At 50.8% G+C, this 20,453-nt stretch overlaps 1 protein-coding gene across 3 annotated transcripts in view; it reads right to left on the minus strand.

The window, feature by feature from the left end:
* Nucleotides 1-20,453, minus strand: part of PARVA (parvin alpha) — a 167,573-nt gene that overhangs the window by 50,149 nt on the left and 96,971 nt on the right. For all 3 annotated transcript variants that reach the window (XM_051824848.3, XM_089328652.1, XM_051824857.3), the window contains exons 2-4: nt 3,827-3,916; nt 3,674-3,744; nt 232-334 (exon numbers count right to left, since the gene is read on the minus strand). In XM_051824848.3, coding sequence (XP_051680808.1) covers nt 232-334; nt 3,674-3,744; nt 3,827-3,916 — 264 coding nt within the window. The remainder of the gene's footprint in view (nt 1-231; nt 335-3,673; nt 3,745-3,826; nt 3,917-20,453) is intronic.

Raw genomic sequence — 20,453 nt, forward strand, 5'->3', positions numbered from 1 at the left:
GAGAGGGTGGGGCCTATTTCCAGCTCCCCAGCAGAGGAGCTGTGACTACAACTCATTCAGGTCAGTTTCCAAGAAGACATGGAAACTGATCTGGTCTCTCACACTCTCCCCATTCCCATGTCCACTTCCAGGTAAGCAGCTGTGACTGAGAACCACAATGCCTACCTAGCAGTAAGCAAACCATGCCCTGCTGATTAAACACGACCCCTGCGCCACTCAGCCTCCTCCTACCGAATAGCTTCTGCAGGACTTGTCCATCGTACAAATCTTCAGCCAGGTCCTTCACGATGATTCTTTCTCCAACCAACACGTCATTAATCCAGTCAATTAAAACCTGCGGAGAGAGAAGAGAACCGAACCGAAGATCAGCGGGTCTTTTCTTCCAGGCCAGCCTTGTTACCTGGGACAACTGAAAGCTAAACAAACTACAGGTTGTAAAAGCAACATATTTATCCACACAACTCAATGCACGGACAGGCAGCTGTGACGGCCAGCCGCAGTGGCCCTGATCATTTTTCAGCTGTCATCTAGGGGTGTGTGCGCACCTCTGCTCCTCTGTCTTGCATGGACCTGTGCTTGTGTGCACCTCCACGATCTACGCATCTGAGGTGAGCTAGCATCGTCTCCGAGCCTCTGCTTCCCAACGTGCAAAACTGAGCATGAAAGTCTATCTCACAATAGGGGGCAGAAAAGAACAAGGGACAAATACTGAATGGAAGGCAGATTTGTTAATAACAAGGCACCGTCCAGTTAGGGCAGTTGGTCAGGTGTGCAGAAGAGGTTACCCGCACAGAAAGACAGATCTGCCCATGGTCACCGAGCTGAGCGGGCCCTGGTCCAGCTCACTCCCACACACACGTGTGTTCTGTCTCCACCCTGAGCCGCCATGCACCAGGCACTGCACTATCCTCTCCCTTGTCTCTCTGAAGCAGCTGTGACCTGAAGCCTTACTGTGTGCTGTGTAACTGATCCACACGACACCCCCGAGAGGCACCTGTCCTCAGTTCCATCTTCAGGTAGCCAAAGTGAGACTCGGACACTGCTTTTCTTTGTTCCTTTTTTTCACCTAGTAAGATGTCATCTACGTACAATCCAGCGGGCTGTGTCCTGGTCATCACACACAGCTGTGTGACCCACAGTCCAGATACAGAAGAGTTCTCTCCCCCAGGATGTGTCCTCAGGGCCCTCCCCAGCCCAGCAGCCTCAGCAAACCCCTCCCGTCTGCCTTTTCCATGGTCTCATGTCCAGGGACCAACCTCACCTCTGGTGTTTGACTTCTCTGCGTTAGCATAAACCCTTGCCTCTGCAATGCAGGCAGTATGGGCAGGGTGTCCATCCCGGGCAGGCAGGGATGAAGGAGCCCGTGGGCCCTCAGTACGCTGTCCCACTGTCACAAGGCAAAGGGATGGTCACTATTGTACACCTACTGTATACCAGGCCCTACCTTGTATCCAATGCCATAAGTCCCTGTCCTGGTGGAGCTTGTGAGAGGTGAGGGAAACCAGTTAATGGAAGGATTACAGCACACAGGGTTTGAATCCTGAGGCTGCTGTGGGACAGCAGAGGAGAGGCCCCGCCCAGGCTGGGGCAGGTAAGGGGGGAGCAGGGATGAGGGGGGCTCGCAGAAATGCTTGTGCTTAAAAAGATGCAAACGAAGACCAGGGACTGCCCAGGAGACTGCGAAGTCAGGATGGTAGAAGCAGCCTCTCCCCGGCAGTGAGGAGGCATCCTGGGCTGTGTGCGGTGCTGTGCCCGAGGACAGCACCCAGGGCACAGGTCCCCGGGCAGCAATGTGCACCACCCACTGCCACCTCCTCACATGGCACGGGTGCAGTCTGGGAGGTCAGTGCCCGTTCTGGCCATGGCTGCACCCTCAGGGGTCTCCCGGGCCTGCAGGAGTGCACACCTGCCAGCACGGTGAGTGTCCTGTGAGCAAGTCTAGGGCTGGGTTCTCTCCCGGTGCCCCTGAGATGTCCTGTGGCCGGCAGGGCCTCAACCCACAGCCATCCCAGCTTTTCCCCATACAGCATGGTGAGGGGTCGGGGGGGTACTGGGCCAGGCAGCCAGCCACAGTGTAGCACGGACTGTGCCAGGCAAAAGCAAGATGCCTGGCATCACAACCCAGCTCACCTGCTGCCTCAGGTTATGGCCCCGGGGTGTGAGGGGCTGCAGGGGCCCAGCCTGAGCTGCCTTCTCCCTGCTCTCCCTGGGACTCTGGCGGAAGGGCACAGACGCGGGCAGGGAACAGACGCTTACTGCGTCTGCCTCTGTCCCCGGTGGGGTGGCCCAACCCTGCGCTGGGTTCGCTCCACCGAGGAAGCCTCCGCCAAAGAGACGAGACCCCTGATCCTGCTTCTAAACAGCCTGAGATCCCTCCCATCTGCTCACCCACCCCTCCTCCTGCCTCCCTGTACCCAGCCAGCCAGTGTTTGTTGAGTGCCTACTACATGCGACAGCCTGTGCCAGATCCTAGGGGTACAGCCATGAAGGAAAGACAGACGTCTCTAATCCCAGGAAGCTCACCACTGAGGGAAGGAAGCAGAGAAGAGCAGGAGCAGGTGCAGTGTCATGTGGAGGCCACAACAGCAGAACTAAAGGGACCACGGCAGCACCCAGAGGGGCTGAGGGATTGCGCTCGAGTCGAAGGAGGGCTTCCTGGAAGAAGGGACATTCTTTATTTTTTAAAGATTTATTTATCTGAAAGTCAGAGTGAGAAAGAGATCTTTCATCAACCGGTTCACTCCTCAGATGGCTGAAATGGCTGGGGCTGGGCCAGGCCAAAGCCAGGTTGCTAGGAGCTTCCTCCAGGTCTCCCACATAGGTAGCAGGGGCCCAAGCATGTGGGCCATCTTCTGCTGCTTTTCCCAGTCATTAACAAGGAGCTGGATCAGAAGTGGAGCAGCCAGGACACGAACCAGCGCCCACATGGGATGCCAAATCACAGTCTGAGGCCTCATTGCCTACGCTGCAGTCAGATGCAAGACAGGAAGGACCCACAGAGGCAAAGGCACCGGGCAGTGCTGGGAGCAGACACAGCCTGGTTAGGACGGGCAGGTCTCGTGCGGCTGCGTCGCCAGGTGGGGGACGATCCGAGGTTGAGGAGGCAGCGCCAGCCTGGAGCCCAAACACCAATGACAGGGGTGGGGGCTTCCCCGGGTGGGTGATGGGAGGCTACAGGCTTTGGGCAGGAAAGTGGCGGGTGTGGATCTGCACGGGGAGAGACGCCCACTGAGACCTGGTGCCTTTCTGTCCTCACTGCAGCGTGGCGAGGCTGACGGGGAAGACCACAGGGCAGGGCATTCGAAGCGGGGAGAAATGAACAGTCTGGGAGGGGCGACCGCGTGCCAGCCTCCATATTGAATTCCGTCTCCAATGGGCTTTTCTGAGACGGAGTTTGCTCACTTGGAAAGCGGGGCGGACACTCAGTGGGACTTCCCAGTGGAGAGACTCGGAATTCTCAAATCCCGGCCAGTGTCAGCTTGCTTGTCCCCACTTCTCCGCGCTGACACCGTAGTTATGTTTCAGAGTCCAGCCAGAGACCATGAGCCGCCCGAGGGCCGGGGCCGCCATGACAGTGCTCTCTCTGCACTGGCCCGCAGGGCACCTGCCCGGAGGGGTCAGGGGGGTACTGAAGGTTCTTTCACCCTCAGGGGCCTCCCCCGGCTCTCCTTACCTTCATCAGCTCCTGAAGTTTGGGGTCGCTGCGGGAGTTTGGATCCACCATGGTTCGCACTTCGTTCTCCTCTTGAGAAAGAAAAGACATTCAGTGGGGGAGGTTGCACGTGAGGGCCCTCAGCCAGCAATAAGAGACAAAAGGCGCAGTTACCCAGCATGGTGTCCTCAGGGTCCAGCTCGAACGGGATCGGGCTGAGGGGCAGGTTGATGGCGTTCATGCCCTCCTCCTGCAGCTCGGACACTGGAAGACAAGGAAGAGCCTGGTCACGCGTCAGCCACCTGCCCACCGGCACTCTGGAACACACGTGTTCGATAGTGACACTGAGAGTAAACCTGCGCGGGTTAGATGACAGCTGCTAGCCTGCAATCGATTCCTGGCCTCTCCCGGCTGAGAGGACCTGATTGTCCCCTTAATCTGCCCTCTCCTGAGTGTCACCTCACTCATCTCCCTCTGGGAACCAGAAACCTCCCTCTCGGAAGGACGACGGAACACACAGGGGTGCGGTGGGTGCCGACCTCTTTCTCGCTCTCTCCTTTTGTCTCCAGCTTGCCACTCTGTCAAGGCTCAAGCTCAGGGGCACTGGGGGTGGGGGGGGAACCAGTGACTGCTTGTTGACCGGATGAACAAGGACTATGCTTGCACCCTCAATCCGTTCCAGCTTCCCCCGACTTCGCTCCTGGATTGGCTGCCCTGGTGATCTGCCCTCCCTTCTCCACCCGGCCCCAGCTGCCACTCAGGACTGTCAGTCTCAGCCCCTTTCCTGGGCTCTGGTCTGGGCTCTGCAGTGCCCACCAGCTGTGAGACCTGGGGCTGGGCTCCTCCCCACGCTACGCCTGTTTCCCTCTGCTGCACACGAGACACGCCCCTAGACGCCCAGTGAATTCTAGTTTTCAAATCCCAGACACCTAAAATTCTACCTTTGTCAAGAAAAGTTTGCAAAGGTCAGTGGCCAAAGAAACTTCTAGCCTGCTCTCCTCCAAGTTCCCAGCCCCTACATGGAGGCTTAGTTGAAAAAACAAACAAATAACCCTACCACAAAACCAGCTGTGCAACGAACACTTGGTGAGCACTGACCTTGGATTACCCCCCCAGAAAAGCAGCAGCTTGTACCCCACTCCTTTTGCCAACTAAGTACAGAACCGCCACCCTCTCCAGGCATCGCTCACCGAGGGGTTCTCCAAGAGTGAACATGGCAGCTGCAATCAACCTTAAGAAAGCAATATGCCATCTTCCCGTTTTTATTTTTATGGATGCTGGCCTCCTCGGTTGCCAGCATAGGCATGTGAGAACTCTCAGGCACAGGCAGCCATGCACAAGGGGTTCTTTCACACCAGCAAACGTGCAGTTGGACAGGGAGGGAGACTGCCTAACAGAGATGGTGAAACGCACTCTCCCCTTGCACAATGAAGCTGGCACCTGGTCCCTCTGCAGTGGGCACTTGACATTCATCAGGACAGCAGCCAGTCAGTCGAGAATCTCCACATCCATAGAAACCCTCCCTTTCAGAGGACTCCATAAAATCTAAGAGGGGCCGGCGCTGTGGCACGGCGGGTTAAAGCCCTGGCCTGTAGTGCCGGCATCCCATATGGGTGCTGGTTCGAGTCCCGGCTGCTCCACTTCCCATCCAGCTCTCTGCTGTGGCGTGGGATAGCAGTGAAAGATGGCCCAAGTCCTTGGGCTCCTGCACAAACGTGGGAGACCTAGAAGAAGCTCCTGGCTCCTGGCTTCAGATAGGCACAGCTCTGGCCATTGCGGCCAACTGGGGAGTGAACCATCAGATGGAAGACCTCTCTCTCTGCCTCTCCTCTCTCTGTGTAACTCTTTCAAATAAATAAATAAATCTTAAAAAAAAAAAAAAAAAGCTAACAGAAAGCTGGCTGTGACGCCTTCAAAGGTCGCCGGTCCTGTGAGTACAGAGTGCGTCTGTTCTCTGGCTGAGCGTACCTGCGTCCTGCTGCCATGCCTGCTTCTCCGACCTCCCCTAGATCTAGCAGTTGGCTTGCTTTTGCAGGTGAGCTCTCGCTCCAGATCTCCCTCTCTCCGCCCCACCCCCCCCCCCCAGCCCAATTCTCCTTATTTGATTCCCACAGCATGCCCACCGGGGCTTGTCAAGTCTTGCTTCAGCGAGGGTGCAAGGCTGAGCCTCTCGCAGGGCCAGTGAGGAAGCTCCTGTGGCTCGGGGCCTTCTTGCCTCCCTCCATGCCAGACCCTTTGATTAGCTCCTTGCCACCTCATATTTTATTTACTTTTAAAGTTTCTTTTGATGTTTATTTTCACTTACTTAAAAGGCAGAGTCACACACACACACAATCTTCTATCCATTGGTTCACTCTGCAAATGCCCACAACAGCTGGAGCTGGGCCAGGCCAAAGCCAGGAGCCTGGAATTCCATCCTGGTCTCCTGTTTAGGTGGCAGGGGCCCAAGCACTTTACCCACCACCTGCTGCCTCTCCGGATGCATAAGCAGGAAGCTGGATTGGAAGTGGAGGTGCCAGGACTCGAACCAGGCACTCTGCTAAAGGAGTCGATGAGCAGGTATCTTGAGAGGTGGTTTAACTTGCTGCCTCCCAAGGCCCACCCTCTGGGATTTTATTTCCTTCAGAGCACTCACTGCAATCTGAAATAATGGCTGATGACGTGTCGTTACTTGAGTGCCCACCAGAACATAACCCATGTGATACCTGGTACTTCTTCTCCCTTGTGCACTATTAGATCCCCGAAGAGATAGATGGTCCAGCGGCTAGGAGCCAGGCTACCCAGATTCAAACCCAGAGTCCACCACTGACTGGCTGTGTGACCTTGGGCCACTTCACCAACCCTGTACCTCAGTTTCCCCATCTGCAAATGGGCGTGATGACAGAATCGCCCGCCTCCCAAGTTGTTGAGAAGATGAGGGGAGTTAACATAAACAAAGTACTCAGCACAGTCCCTGGCCCCTGAACAAAAGGTGTACAAAAACATGCTGCTGCCATTAGGACTTAACACAGCACCTTGGCCCCGAGAATCTAAAGGATCAATAAGTTCCTTTAAGGAAAGGAAAAAAAATCTGAAGACGTTTTTATTTTTATAAAAACAATTTCAAAAAAATTAAAAATACTGCACCTTGAGAACAATAAGCACTCAAGAAATGATTGTCGCGTAATTAACCAAAATGGTTGAGAGTACCTTTTCACTGCACGGATCACGAGCTGAGACAGGCTTTGCCAAAGCAGTGTACGAGATAGGATCCCGCCAAAGGATCTGACCCTGACCTTGTGCCCAGAGATAAAACATGGAGCAATACATTAGCACAGCCCTGTGTGTGTGCGTGCACATGTGTCCTTGTGGGTGCGTGCAGGCAACTGTGTGTGGGTGTGGGTATGGGTGTGTGCGCGCACCTATGGGTGTGTGTGGGCAAGTGTGTCTGCGTGGGTGTGGATGTGTGTGCATGCACGTGGGTTTGTGCACGTGCGTGCACATGTGTGTGGGTGTGTTTGTGTGCACGTGTGTCTATATGGGTGTGGGTGTGGGTGCACATGTGTGTGGGTGTGCATGCATGTGTGGGTGTGGGTGTGGGGATGGGTGCACACACACACTCCTGGGCAGCACTTCCTGTTCGCATTGTGTAAGGGGAAAAAAGCCACCTGTTTCCCTGTAGCACCGGAGCCACGCTGGACAGCGAGGTATTGAAATACACCAGAGTGCGACGAGCCTTGCAATATTCCCAGCCCGGACTCTGCAAAGTGGGTCTGTGCAGCAGCCCCGGCAACGTGGCGATCCCTGGGAAAAAGCTTTCAGACTGAAAAGCAGGCAGAGGCCCTCGGGTCCGACCTGCCTGCCTGCTTGCTCACTCACAGACGTGACAAACCTGAGAAGAAAGGCCGCGGCAGGACTGCTGTGGGAGACGTTGTTTTCCGGAAATGATTTGCTACAGGAACATCAGTGCCATCCCATTAACTGCTGACTCGGAGCCAACTGTTTGTAAAAGTGAATATGCAAACTGCCCAGTTGCAGTCCCCGCCCCCGCCCTGTGGGGCCCCATTAGTGGCCACTTTGCCCAAACAGCCCGCCTGCTCTGGAGGTTCCGTCTCTATTAAACCCAGGCGGGACCCAGCAGAAGCCCCTTGCCAATCCCGGCAGTGCTCGGAGACACAAAGGGCTGCAATTGAATTTTCGCAATTGAATCGAATATGAACACGATGTTTATCACTGAGCCTCCGTGAACAATCTCAACCCAGGTCTGCGCGTGGGGCCGCAGCGCCATTAGTCATAACTTAATGGGCAGATTCAGCGCTCAGCTCAAGGGCCGGCTGGGAGGGCCAGGAGGCTGGGTCTACTTCTCGTGCATCTCCACACCCCCTCCCCAGCCAGGGGCTTTTAGTTTCCTGGAAGCGCAGCTCAACCCAGGGCAGCACTGGGCAGCGGGAAGCACGCGGACTGACCAGTACACGAAGTCTGAGACTTGACTGCTCTTTGGTTTTCATGGGTGGGAGCCTCTGATTCCACCCCCTTGAAGGTCGGTAGAAGCCAGTTCTCTCCAATGCTAGGGTATCGGGGACACTGCCGGCGGCCTCCCTGACACTATCCTCCTTTCTGCTCAAAGAAACCCCGGGCTCCAGCACACACCCCACCTGCTTATGCCTCAAGGCCAGATCCCCACTGGTTTAAACCAACCACGATGACCAACCCCTGTGGCACTGATTGGCTCAAGTACTGTCATGGGATCTAACTCCTGTCAATGCACTGTCAGAAGAAACTTTGAGCAGCTTCTAGGAATAGTTTTTCTCCATTGTAAAGAAAGACATTGTAAAGGAAGACAAGGCATTTTTCTCCTTCCGAACATGACCATATCCGCATGTTATACCTGGGTTTGTTGCAGCCATTTTGTAGCCAGGAGGTGACTTAGCCTAAGGAAGACCCTAATATGCTTGGCTGGCAGAGAAGAAAGAAAGAAGGGGGTCCTTACTGGGGCCATCTGTTGAGCGCCCACCCCTGGAGCCACCACAGGTCTATGTGTCTTGTGCAAGAGCTGAGATAAGTTCCCTTATTCTTCCGGCCGGAAGAGCAGGTGTTTTCCGGAACTTGGTGCTCAAACTTCCCAACTGATACGTGGGGACAACAGAATTACGCAGTTGAAGGATGAGTGGGAGAGATGGGCAATGAAGGGTAGTTTCTCCCTCCTTTCCCCATGAGGAACAGAAGAGCTACAGGCACTTACAGTACTCCTGACCACGTCCTCACCAAGGGAGGGCAGGCAGAGAGCGGCCACATCCTCCCCAGTCAGATGTCTGGGCTGCTCTGCATCCTTATCGGGACTCCGATGATTAATTTCTGGTCTCCTGAAGGCTACCAAGGCTCCCTTAGTTTCTAAATGGCTCCAGGGCACCCACAGAAGCTCTTGGCAGCTGAAGACAACATTGTCGGGAAAGCAAACCCCAACAATTGTTCTCCATGTGAAAAATCAATCTGAAAGAACATCTACCAAAAAACCCACGGTTAGCATCATCCTAAACAGAGAGAGCGGATGCCTTTTCCCCGATACTGAGAAGAGTCTCTCCTCTTATGGTGCCTATTTAATAAGATCAGAGAAAGAAATAAAAGAAATGCAGACTGAGAGTGAAGAAATAAAACTGTCGGCCGGTGCGGCGACTCAATAGGCTAATCCTCTGCCTGCGGCGCCGGCACACTGGGTTCTAGTCCTGGTCAGGGGCTAGAACTGTCCCAGTTGTTCCTCTTCCAGTCCAACTCTCTGCTGTGGCCCAGGAGTGCAGTGGAGGATGGCCTAAGTCCTTGGGCCCTGCACCTGTATGGGAGATCAGGAGAAGCACCTGGCTCCTGGCTTCAGATCAGCGCGGTGCGCCGGCCGCAGCGTGCCAGCCGCAGCGGCCATTGGAGGGTGAACCAACAGAAAAGGAAGACCTTTCTCTCTGTCTCTCTCTCTCACTGTCCACTCTACCTGTCAAAAAAAAAAAAAAAAAAAAGAAAGAAAGAAAGAAAGAAAGAAAAACTGTCTTTGTTTGAAGATGACATGATTGTGGAAAATCCTAAAGAATCAACCATAAAAACAAAACAGAACAGAACAAAACAAAAACAACCCCCTCCCTCAAACTCCTAGAACTAATAGGCAATTACAGCAAGGTTGCAGGATACAAGGTTAATGGACCAAAGTCAGTTGATTTCCTATAAACTAGCAGTAAATGACTGGAATTTGAAATCAAAAACAATGTCATTTATAGTAGCACAAAAATGCAATTCCTTGGTACACATTTACCAAAATATGTATAGAATTGACATGCAGAAGATTAGAAAACCCTGATGAGAGAAATTTGCACCAAAATGATCATGTTTTAATTCCATTTTCTACAAAGGTTTTGAAGGAAGGACCTGCATAGATCAAGGGAATACAATAGAGAAGCCAAAAACAAATCCACACAAATAAAGTCAACTGATCTCTCTGATGAAGGAGCAAAGACCATTCAATGCAGAAAGGTCAGGCTTTTCAACAAATATTGCTGGAACCACTCGAGTCTACCCAAGGAAACTGAAGCCAGACACATACTGTATGCCTCTCACAAGGCTCAAAGTATCTAAGCAGAAAACATAACACTGTAAAACTTCCAGAAAAAAAAAATGGGAGAAAACTACGTGATGTAGGGTTTGGAAATGAGTTTTTAGATATAACAGAAAAAAGTACAATCCAGGTAGAAAAGAAAAATCGGTAAGTGAGAGTTTGTTAAAAATTTCTACTCTGTCAATGAAAAGACAAGCCACAGACTGAGAGAAATATTTGCAAAACACCTACCTGGTAAGACTTGTATGGAAAATATAAAAAGAACTCTTACAGCTGAACTGCAAGGAAACAATTCAGTTGCGAAATGGGTGAAAGACATGAACAGTTTTGGCACCAAAGAAAGATGAGAAGAAGGCAAACACGTAAGAAAATGTTCATCACCCCTTGTCTCGAGTGAAGGAGAAGCAACAATGATGAGCTGTCCCTACACACCTATTAGAATGGTTAGAATTAAACTGACGGTGCTTGCAAGGCTGCGGAGCAACACTGCTGGTGGGAACACACAATGAGGCAGCCACTTTGGAAAACAGTCTGGTACTTTCTCGCAAAGCTGTTGTTCTACTCTCCAATCCATCAGTCGTGCTCCTAGGTATTTACTCAACTGATCTGAAAACACATTCATACAAAACCCTGCATGTGAGTATTTATGGCTGCTTTACTCATGATCACCCAAACTAGAAGCGACCAAGATACTTCTCAATAGGTGAATGGATAAATTGTACAACATCCTTATAACGAAGTATTGTTCAGTGATAAAGACAGTGCTATCTGCATCCATGTCAAGTGCCTGGGTTCAAGCCCTTGCTCCACTTCCAATCCCAGCTTTCTGTTAATGTGTACCCTGGGAGGGAGTAGCTGATGACTCAAGCACTTGTCTTTGCTACCAGTGTAGGAGACCTGGATTCGGTTCTGGTCTCCCAACTTTGATCTGGCCCAGGCCCTGCTATTGTGGGCATTGGGTAACGAACGAGCAGATGGAAGGTCTTCCTCTGTCTACCTCTGTTTCTTTGCCTTCCAAATAAAATGAAAATAAGTAATAAATAAAAAGAAAAAAGGAAATGGTCTATCGGTCCATGAAGAGTCATGGAAACTTACATACATATTTCTAAGGCAAAAAGGTTAGTCTGAAAAGGCTACACACTGATTCTAATTGTATGACATTCTGGAAAAGGTGAAACTATATAGAGTTAAAAGATGGTGTCCAGGGGCTTGGTGGTAGGTTGACTAGGCAAAGTACATAAGGTTGTCAAAACACTGAAACTTTTCTGTATTGTACCGTAATGTGGATATATAGTATTATGCACTTATCAACCCATAGGACTTTATAACACAAGAAGCAAACCTTAAAGCAGGCAATTTTTTTTTTACAAGTGTTTATATTTAGAAGGTCAGGAAATCCAAGGGTGGAATAAAGGCTGTGACAAGAGTCTAAACCTATTAAAATGTATGAGGGGCAGGTGCTGTGGTGCAGTGGGTCAAGCTGCCACTTGGAACACCCATCGGCTACATCATAGAGTGCCTGGTTCAAGTCTGGCCTCCTCTTCTGACCCAGCTTCCTGCTAATGTGCACCCTGGGAGGTAACAGATGATGGCTCAAGTATTTGGGTCCCTTCTACCCTTATAGGAGACCTAGATGGCATTACTGTCTTTTGTCTCCTCCCCTCTTCTCCCCTCCCCCTCTCCCTCCTTCTTCCTCCTTCCCTCTCTCCATCTCTCTTGTCTCTCTCTCTCTTCCTCCTGCTCTCCCCCCTTCCCTTTCTCTTACTCTGCATTTCAAATAAGAATTAAGATTAATAAATGGAACGTGAGGGATAATCTCATTGAAGGTGTGAGGCAAATGGAGCCGATTTAAACTTCTCTGGGAATAAGTGAAGCCTGTAAGACCAAAAGCACAGGGAACTACACCCAAGCATTGTATATAGGTGATAAAAGTTGTTTCCCACGGAGGCTCGGGTTAATAATTCTTATTATTGCTATGCATATAATGCTAGAATTAAACAAGAAAATGGGTGGTGGGTGGTACAAGCCAGTTTTTTTTTTTTTTTTTTAACTGTGTAAGCAGAAGGTTACAGATGAACAAGGGGAGAAGGCTATGATGATACAGGTAGAGATGGATTAGGGTTGGAGACATGAGTCAGAACTCCTATCAAGCCTAAAGCAGACACAGATGGTTCCATGAAGACACATTTAGATGCGTGTGTAAACACATGAGTTAGAACATACATACATACATATTTCTTTATTGTGTTAGCTGACAGCACTTAGAAGAAATGATAGCCCAACAGTAATAACCATGGTTACAGCCCAAATTTTTTATTCTAATCCCATTTACCAGGGTTCCTAGGAAAAATGATCCTAGGACTGGAGAAGAAATATACCAGATGAGCTGGGAGCCAGAAAGTAAGGAAGCACTCAAAAGCAAATGAATAAATACGAAAGACAAAGGGACACCAAAGGCCAACTGAAAGAGCTGGCCAAAGTTAGAACAATTTGGGCAACAAAATAAAGTAGTAATGGTGTGACCCAAGTGTGAAATAAATAGCCATGAACCCATACAGATATACATTGAAGAATAAATTGAGCGGGGACAAAGAGACCAGTCTACAGAATTCCAAATCGTTTCTGTAGATCCCCTGTTCTCAAGGGCGAGCACAATTCCCCATTCTGTATATGGGCTATGCACACTGACCTCCTCCCAAAGAGCACTGCATGCAAGGAGGAAAAACAACTTCATAGTGGAAAAGTCTTCCAGACACTGCGTTAGCCAGGCATCAGGATCAACACCAACGCTATACATTATGCTGAAGTGAGGGAAACAGCACTTCACCTCTGTCTTCTTCTACAACCTATAATCCTACCCCCATCATGAGGAAACCATTAGACAAAGTCCAATAGGAGAGCATCCTTAAAAAATGCTTGTCCATGCTTCTCAAAAGGTCTGAAAAACAAAACAAGTCTAAAAAACTGTCACAGCCAAGGGCAGCCTATGAAAATGGCATGACACAGTGTAACGTGGCATCCCGGAATAGAGAGACGCCATTAGGGAGGAACTAAGAGCACACGAACAAACTACAGACTTTTGTTGGCGATAATACATCAACACTGGTCACTAACTAGAACAGATGTACCGTATCAATGTAAGATGTTATTAAGAGGGGACTCAAGTATGGGATACGTGGAAACTCTCTATACCATCCTGGCATTTGTAAATCTAAAACAACTGTAAAAATAGTATACGAGGGGTCTTCTCCAAGTTCATGGAAAACATGAATTATGATAAACTGTGCATGGATTTCAATCAACTCATACTAACCCTTAAAACATATATGAACAATCTCTAGTTTCACATGTGAGGAAGGACAGGATGCCCAGTTTGTAATCCCTATCACACCAACAAGAATTCTGCTAAAATTGAAATTAGGATGGACATCAAAGTTTGGGTGAAAGAATGCTGAAATCACTGATGCCTTTAGAAAAGCTTACAGGGACAATTCCCCAGAGAAATCAGCACATTACAAATGGCTACCTCTTTTAAGAGAGACAAGGTGATGTCAAAGATGAAGCCTGCAGTGGTGGCACACCATCCACATCAATTTGTAAAGAAAAAATTAACCTTGTTCATGTCCTGAGTAAAAAGAACCAATGACTAACAGCACAAACAATAGCCAACAGCACAGACTGAATTTCAACTGGTTCAATTTACACAATTCCGGCTGAAAAATTAAAGTGGAGCCAACTTCCCATTCCATGCGTGCCAATACTGTTGTGTCCAGATATGCTACAGACAAGTATGGAGCTTGCAACAGAATTTTTTTTTTTTTTTTTTTACTTTTTTTGACAGGCAGAGTTAGACAGTGAGAGAGAGAGAGACAGAGAGAAAGATCTTCCTTTACCGTTGGTTCACCCTCCAATGGCTGCTACAGCCAGCGCACTGCGTTGATCCGAAGGCAGGAGCCAGGTGCTTCTCCTGGTCTCCCATGTGGGTGCTGGGCCCAAGCACTTGGGCCATCCTCCACTGCCCTCCCGGGCCACAGCAGAGAGCTGGACTGGAAGAAGAGCAGCCAGGACAGAATCCGGTGCCCCTACTGGGACTAGAACCCAGTGTGCCGGCACCGCAGATAGAGGATTAGCCTATTGAGCCATGGCGCTGGTCTGCAAGAAATTTAAAACAAGTGGCACCAATATTCCGAAACATTTCTGGGAAGAATTATAATGGGAGCTAAAACATGGCTTTCCCAGTATGAGCCTGGAGAGAAAGCACAATCAAAGCAAAGGCTACCGAGAGGCAACCGTGGTCTGGTCAAGGCAAAGCTGAACCAGTCAGGAGCAGGTGTCATGGCAGCAGGATCTCTGAGGGGATGCTCAAGGCATTTTGCTGGTTGACTTTCCGGAAGGCCAAAGAATGACAACATCTACTTATTATGAGAATGTTTTGAGAGGGCCAAGGCGTGAGCAGAAAAATGCCCAGGAAAGCTTCACGAGAGAGTCCTTCTCCACCACGACAACGCTCCTGCCCAGTGCTCCTGCCCATGCCACTCATCAAACAAGGGCACTCTCGTGGCACTTTCAGTGGAAAACCAAGAGGCACCCACGTTTCAGCTGAATCACAACTCTCCTTGTTTCCTCATCTTAAGAAGTCTTTAAACAGCACCCATTTTTCTTCAGTTAATAAAGTAAAAAAGGCTTCAATGCCATGGTTAAATTCTCAGGAGCCTCAGAGCTTTATGGATGGACTAAATGGCTGATACCATCCCTTATGAAAGTGTCTTGAACGGGAGGGAGATTAAGTTGAGAAACAAAGTTTCTATTTTTTATTTTTATCTTTTAATTCCACTTTTCTCCACCAGTCTGTTGAGGTCTCCTATTTTACAATATGTCAACCCAAATTTGCTATTATTAAAAAAAAAAAAAATAGTGTTCCCAGGGGCGAGGGGAGCACATGATTTTATGGGACACATGTTTCTTTCATTACCAAGGAGATACTGCTAACTCATCCACCATCAGCAGAGCTCTAGAGAAGCATGTCCAGGACGCAGAGCACAAAGATCATTTCGAAGGCCTGCCGTGCAAGCTGCTCTCATTCCCAGCTCAGAGCCCAAGCTTTCAGGAAGAAAACAGCTGTTTCTGTAGTTCCCAGCGCTGTGATAAAAATACAAAGCTTCCTTATAACCTAAGGATGCCTGGCAGGGTCATTTCCGCTTTCTCAAGAAATGGCCTGTCCCACTAGCACAACCCTTGGTGAAGCTTCAGTGGGCTCTTCAATGATTTTCTCTGGAATCGCTGTGGCCATTTTATTCATCCACAGTCACTGATCAGGATTCTTTTTGTTTTGCTTGTAAAGATTTATTTATTTATTTATTTGAAAGAAGGTATTTACAGAAAGAGAGAAAGAGAGAGAGATACCTTGTATCTGTTGGTTCACTTCCCAAATGGTCCCAACAACAGGGGGTGGGCCAGGCCTAAGCCAGGAGCTTCTTCCGGCTCTCGCACATGGGTACAGGGGCTCAATGACTTAGGCCATCTTCTGCTGCTTTCCCAGGCACATTAGCAGGGAGCTGGATTGGAAGTGGAGCAGCCAGGCCTTGAACCGACACCATATGGGATGCCGGCGCCTCAGGCGGCAGCTTTACCTGCTACACCCCAGTGCCAGGCCCGGTCAGGATCCTTACAGCATGGGCTTCTGCATTATATTACTGTGAGAGCAAATTGCCACAAACTTGGTGGCTTAAAATAATACAAATGTCAGAGATCTGTAGAAGTCCAGTATCAGTATCCCTGGGCTAAAGTCAGGGTGTTAGCAGGGCTGTGTTCCTCTCTGAGGGCCTCAGGAGCGAAACCATCTCCCTCCCTTTTTCAACTTCTAGTGGCTGCCCACATTCCTTGGCTTGTGGTCCCCTTTGTCCATGTTCAAAGCTGGCAGTGAGGGGACAGGGAGCAGCATCACTCTGCCTCCCTCTGTAAGTACTCTGCCTGGAGCCAGCCAATTGCTGATCAGCCACAGAAATCCCATCTACAACCCTCACTCCCTTTTATTACTGAGGGTACCAGATTCACAGGTGCCAGGGTGTGGCGATGTTTGGGAGGGCCGTTATCCTGCCTAGCACAGCTTTTTCCTTTAAGAGGACCAGCTCTGTGCTGAATACTCGCCCTTCCTTACAACATGTGGGTTCACTTTTCCTCCCTGAGACATTGCCAAAAGGAAATGCAAGACCCCAACCCCGCCCACCCAGTCCCCCAAACAAAAGGAGTTTTATTACTTCTATTGAGAAGGACCCTTGTTCCTGTAGCCATAATATATGGCATCGCATAAACATGGGAGCCAGCTCTCGGTGGCCCCAGCAGACTGCCTGGGTCTCACCACGCTCGCCTCTACTTGACACAGCTGTTTAGTCACCAGGGTCTGACATCCGGTCCTTGGAGCACAGCCAAAGAAAGGGAACTTAGGGGAGGATGTTGTGATGGGAACTGACAGGAGGATCTATGGTCCCGAGTGCTACCTTTTCCATCAGAGGCTCTGTTTCGGTCAGTTTTATAGTTTCTGCAGAGCTGGATGCCTGCCAGGCAAACGGCCCCTGGGCTTTAATACAAGCACATGATACAGCTGCCGTCCAATTGCTAATGTGCACAGAGGGAGATGGAAGCACCATTGGCTGGCTCCGGGCAGTCAAAATAATCTGAATTAAAACATTGGTGGAGTCTCAAGTAAGCCCCGAGAGTTAAATTTAAACACTACACAAGCACGGCGAGTCCAGGGAACAACACATCACTGGTCTTTGTCCTCTGCTCTGCTGTGCCCTGTAATTCCCTTAGACGGAGGGCCAGACCCTTGCCATGGGTTTCAGGCCCCACTGAAGCTGAAGGTGGCATGGATGGGCCATCCTGCATGTGTATTTTGGAAAACACCATGCAGCCCTGTGTCGGTGTGGAGCTGTGTGTGTCCATACACCCTACGTATTTCTGACAGTCTTGGGAAAACACTGGTCAAACACTGGTTATGTGCGGGTACAACCAGTGAGCTCACCAAGGGCAGGCACTACGTATCTCACCAACATATGAGCTCATATGGGGCATCTCTGCTGTCATAGATAAACAGGGCCACTACCCTTGGTGGTCCTCGGAGCCCAGCACAGCGCCAGGCAGCAGATGGCCACTCACCACATGCTCGGAGGATGCTCTAGTAGGGCAGGGAGAAGAATCGCATTACACAAACTGCAATGGGAAGTGACAGGGCCCAACGCAGGGCTCCTACAAGTCCAGAGAGCAGTGTGTTCTTCAGGGTAGAGGGAGTGACACAGGAGCGGGGTGGAGAGACAGAGGCTGCAGGAGGCCCAGCAGGGCCCCAGGCAAGGGCCCACGAGCATGAGAGGCACTGGGGCAACCTCTCTACCTCATTCGCCCCTGTCTTTGTAAAGCAGCCGAGTTTCCCTTCGGTATCTCTAGGGCCCTGTGACCTTCACATCTATGCCCTTCTTATTCATACATTCTGAGCAGCCGGTCATTTGTTTTTGTAGTGGCTCAATGCTGCTTCCAAAGTGTCACACCAACTATTTATACACTTGAATTCCCTCGTGCCAACCTTCACAGACACAAGAGCTCTAAGCATGGCCAGTAAGCAAACACAGTGCAGTGTCCTGATCAGAAGGGTCGCCTGGTGTGCTAACCGTCCATTTGTCTGATCATCAGTCGGTGGTTTATCCTGAAGAGACACCACGGGTGGAAACTCTACTGTGCACAAACAGTGATGATGGTGAGAGAACACACCAATTATACTTCTCTTGTACCAAGCACAGAGACGGAGCACTGCTTTAAAAACATATTAAATCATCTAATCTTCACAACGATCCAGTGAGCAGGAATTGTTGTTATTCCCACTGTGCAGATGGGGAAAATGAGGCCTAGAGAGGGTATGGAGCCCAGGTTTGGTTGCAGGCCAGCTGGCTCGAGAGTTCATGTCCTTAACACCACACGACACGCTGTCCCAGTTTTGTGTCACAGCGTTCACTCTGCCACCAAATGTGTCGTCCATCCAGCTAGGCAGATGAAATGTCCCCCCCACCCTGAACTCCGTGTACACCTTGAAAACAGCTTGGAAAACACACATACACCATTCTCGCAAGCCACGCTGGTTGTGAAGGCGTGGGAACAAGGTCGCTTCTGCATTCCCACATAAAGCCGGAGAATGTTTAGTGGGAATCGTCTCGCATATGCTAAACCAGAGAGAGTGCTTGCTCACTCTCTGGGGGCTCAGTCTCTGTGAAGACAGGTGGAAAAAAAAAACACTAAATGCAACTAAGAAAAACTTTAAAATACAACTAACTAAAACTGCTCCTTAGAGATATTCTGCTAATATGCTGTATTTTCTCACAAGCTTTTCTGTGTTTTATACACACACACACACCCCTTGTAACAGACTGGGTACACGCTGTTTTACAGCCTGCCTTGGAATGGAATCCTCCCCCCTCCAAGAACATCACTGAAAATGTCTTCCCCGGTATCCACTGCAAGAGACACCGTTTGCCACTTAGCATCCGTCACTGCTGGCCACTTAGGTGGTTTCCAGTCTGGGTGGGGGGGGGGGGTGGCGGAGTCTGGGAGCTTGAGTCACTGGCCAGCTATGAAGGGTGAGTGGGCGCCTGTCTGGCAGGCCGGCCATGCAGGAATGAATGTACTGCCTCCCGGGAAGCAAGTGCAAGGCCCACGTGAGACTTAGGGCATGTGTCATCTTCTGGCTCCTCCACGCATGAGGAAGCCGGCACTCAGGAAATTTCACTGGCTTCCCTGAGGAGTGGAACAGGTAGCGGTCCCCTCTCGCTGCTGCTTCAGTTTGGAATGGCAGCCGAGCAGAGAAGAAATCCGCGGAAAGGGATGGGAGGTGAAGAGAGGGAGACAGGGATGGAGGAAGGGCTACTGAGTGGCTGGCCTGGGGGGCTGGGTCCCCGTGGGGCCATCTGGGGAACTGTGCGGTGAGTGTCTGGAGGGGACCTGCCCACCAGCTGAGGTGGGGGGCGTTAAGAGGAAGGGGTTCTTAGGAACAGATCTGGGATGGGACTGGAAGCTGTGAACTCACGTCTTTGTATCATGACACGAGGCCAATGCCATTCCAGAATAAAGGTGTCCTCCGTCCCGATTCTACGACACAGCCACACTGCCGAGGCGGAGGGCCAGGACAGGAGTCCCACTGCTGGCTGTGCTCAGGGCCGGTCCCTAAAGACACAAGGTGTTCTGGCAGGGCAGCTTGCTCTCATCAGAGCAGGACAGCACCCTGGAAGGCTTCTGGGGGCAGCGGCAGAGCTGGACCCTGCACTCAGCTCCTGCCGTGGCCCCGGGGAGGGCTATCCATTCGGGATTTCATCCTACACAGCCCATCTGGGGAACACACAACTGCCTCCTGAGACAGGGCTGAGGGAAGTCCATGTGCTGCCTCTCAGGGGATGGGGCCTTGCACAACGTGCTCATTCCTTTCTTCCTACCTTTCAGCAGAGATTGAGCACCTGCTGCATGCCACGCACTACTCTAGCAAAGACTGAACCCTTGCCCTAGGTCCAGAGTCTCCAAGGGCTGACACAGGCACAGGGCCAGATGGTGGAGTGAGCCTCGCGGCTCCTTAGAAGGCTTCCTGGTAAAGGTGGTGCCAGAACCTTCTGTGGACAGGTGTCTAACCTGGTCTGCAGCTCACTCGCCACACTTTGCAATTATTCATCTGTTATTATCTGCAGAACACCTGTCTCCCCCATTATTTTGAGAGCCCCAAGAGAACGGAGGCCTTGCCCACCACACTCCTGCCACCACCTGGCACGGAGTGCGTGTTTAATCTGGATTTACCGAATGAATGGACGCACAGGGTGGCAACAAGCAGTCTTCGCCTTCCAACAGAGTCCCACAGTCCAGTAAACACCTCCACCTCACGCATCACAGCCGCAGCAGGCATCATTGCTGGTCTGGGCTTTATGAAGGGAAGCTGGGGTGCGGAAGGATGAGGAACTGGGGCAGCACTGACCAGAGCAGAGGGGGCCGACGTGGGCTGGCTCTCCTCTGAAGCCCTGCCGCTTGCTCCCAGCAGGCATGACTAAGTCCTGGGCAAAACCAGAACTCCATGGGCCGTCACACTGGGGACAGCAAAAGGCGGTTGGCCGGTCCTTGTGTAGCCCAAGGTCCCCTGCAGCTCCCTGACTTCCTTTTTTCTGTGAGCCAACAGTTCATGTTGATCCCCAATCTGTACCGAGAACC

This window comes from Oryctolagus cuniculus, chromosome 1, assembly GCF_051225735.1.
Source record: "Oryctolagus cuniculus isolate XC-2025 breed Fujian yellow rabbit chromosome 1, ASM5122573v1, whole genome shotgun sequence".
Lineage (NCBI taxonomy): Eukaryota > Metazoa > Chordata > Mammalia > Lagomorpha > Leporidae > Oryctolagus > Oryctolagus cuniculus.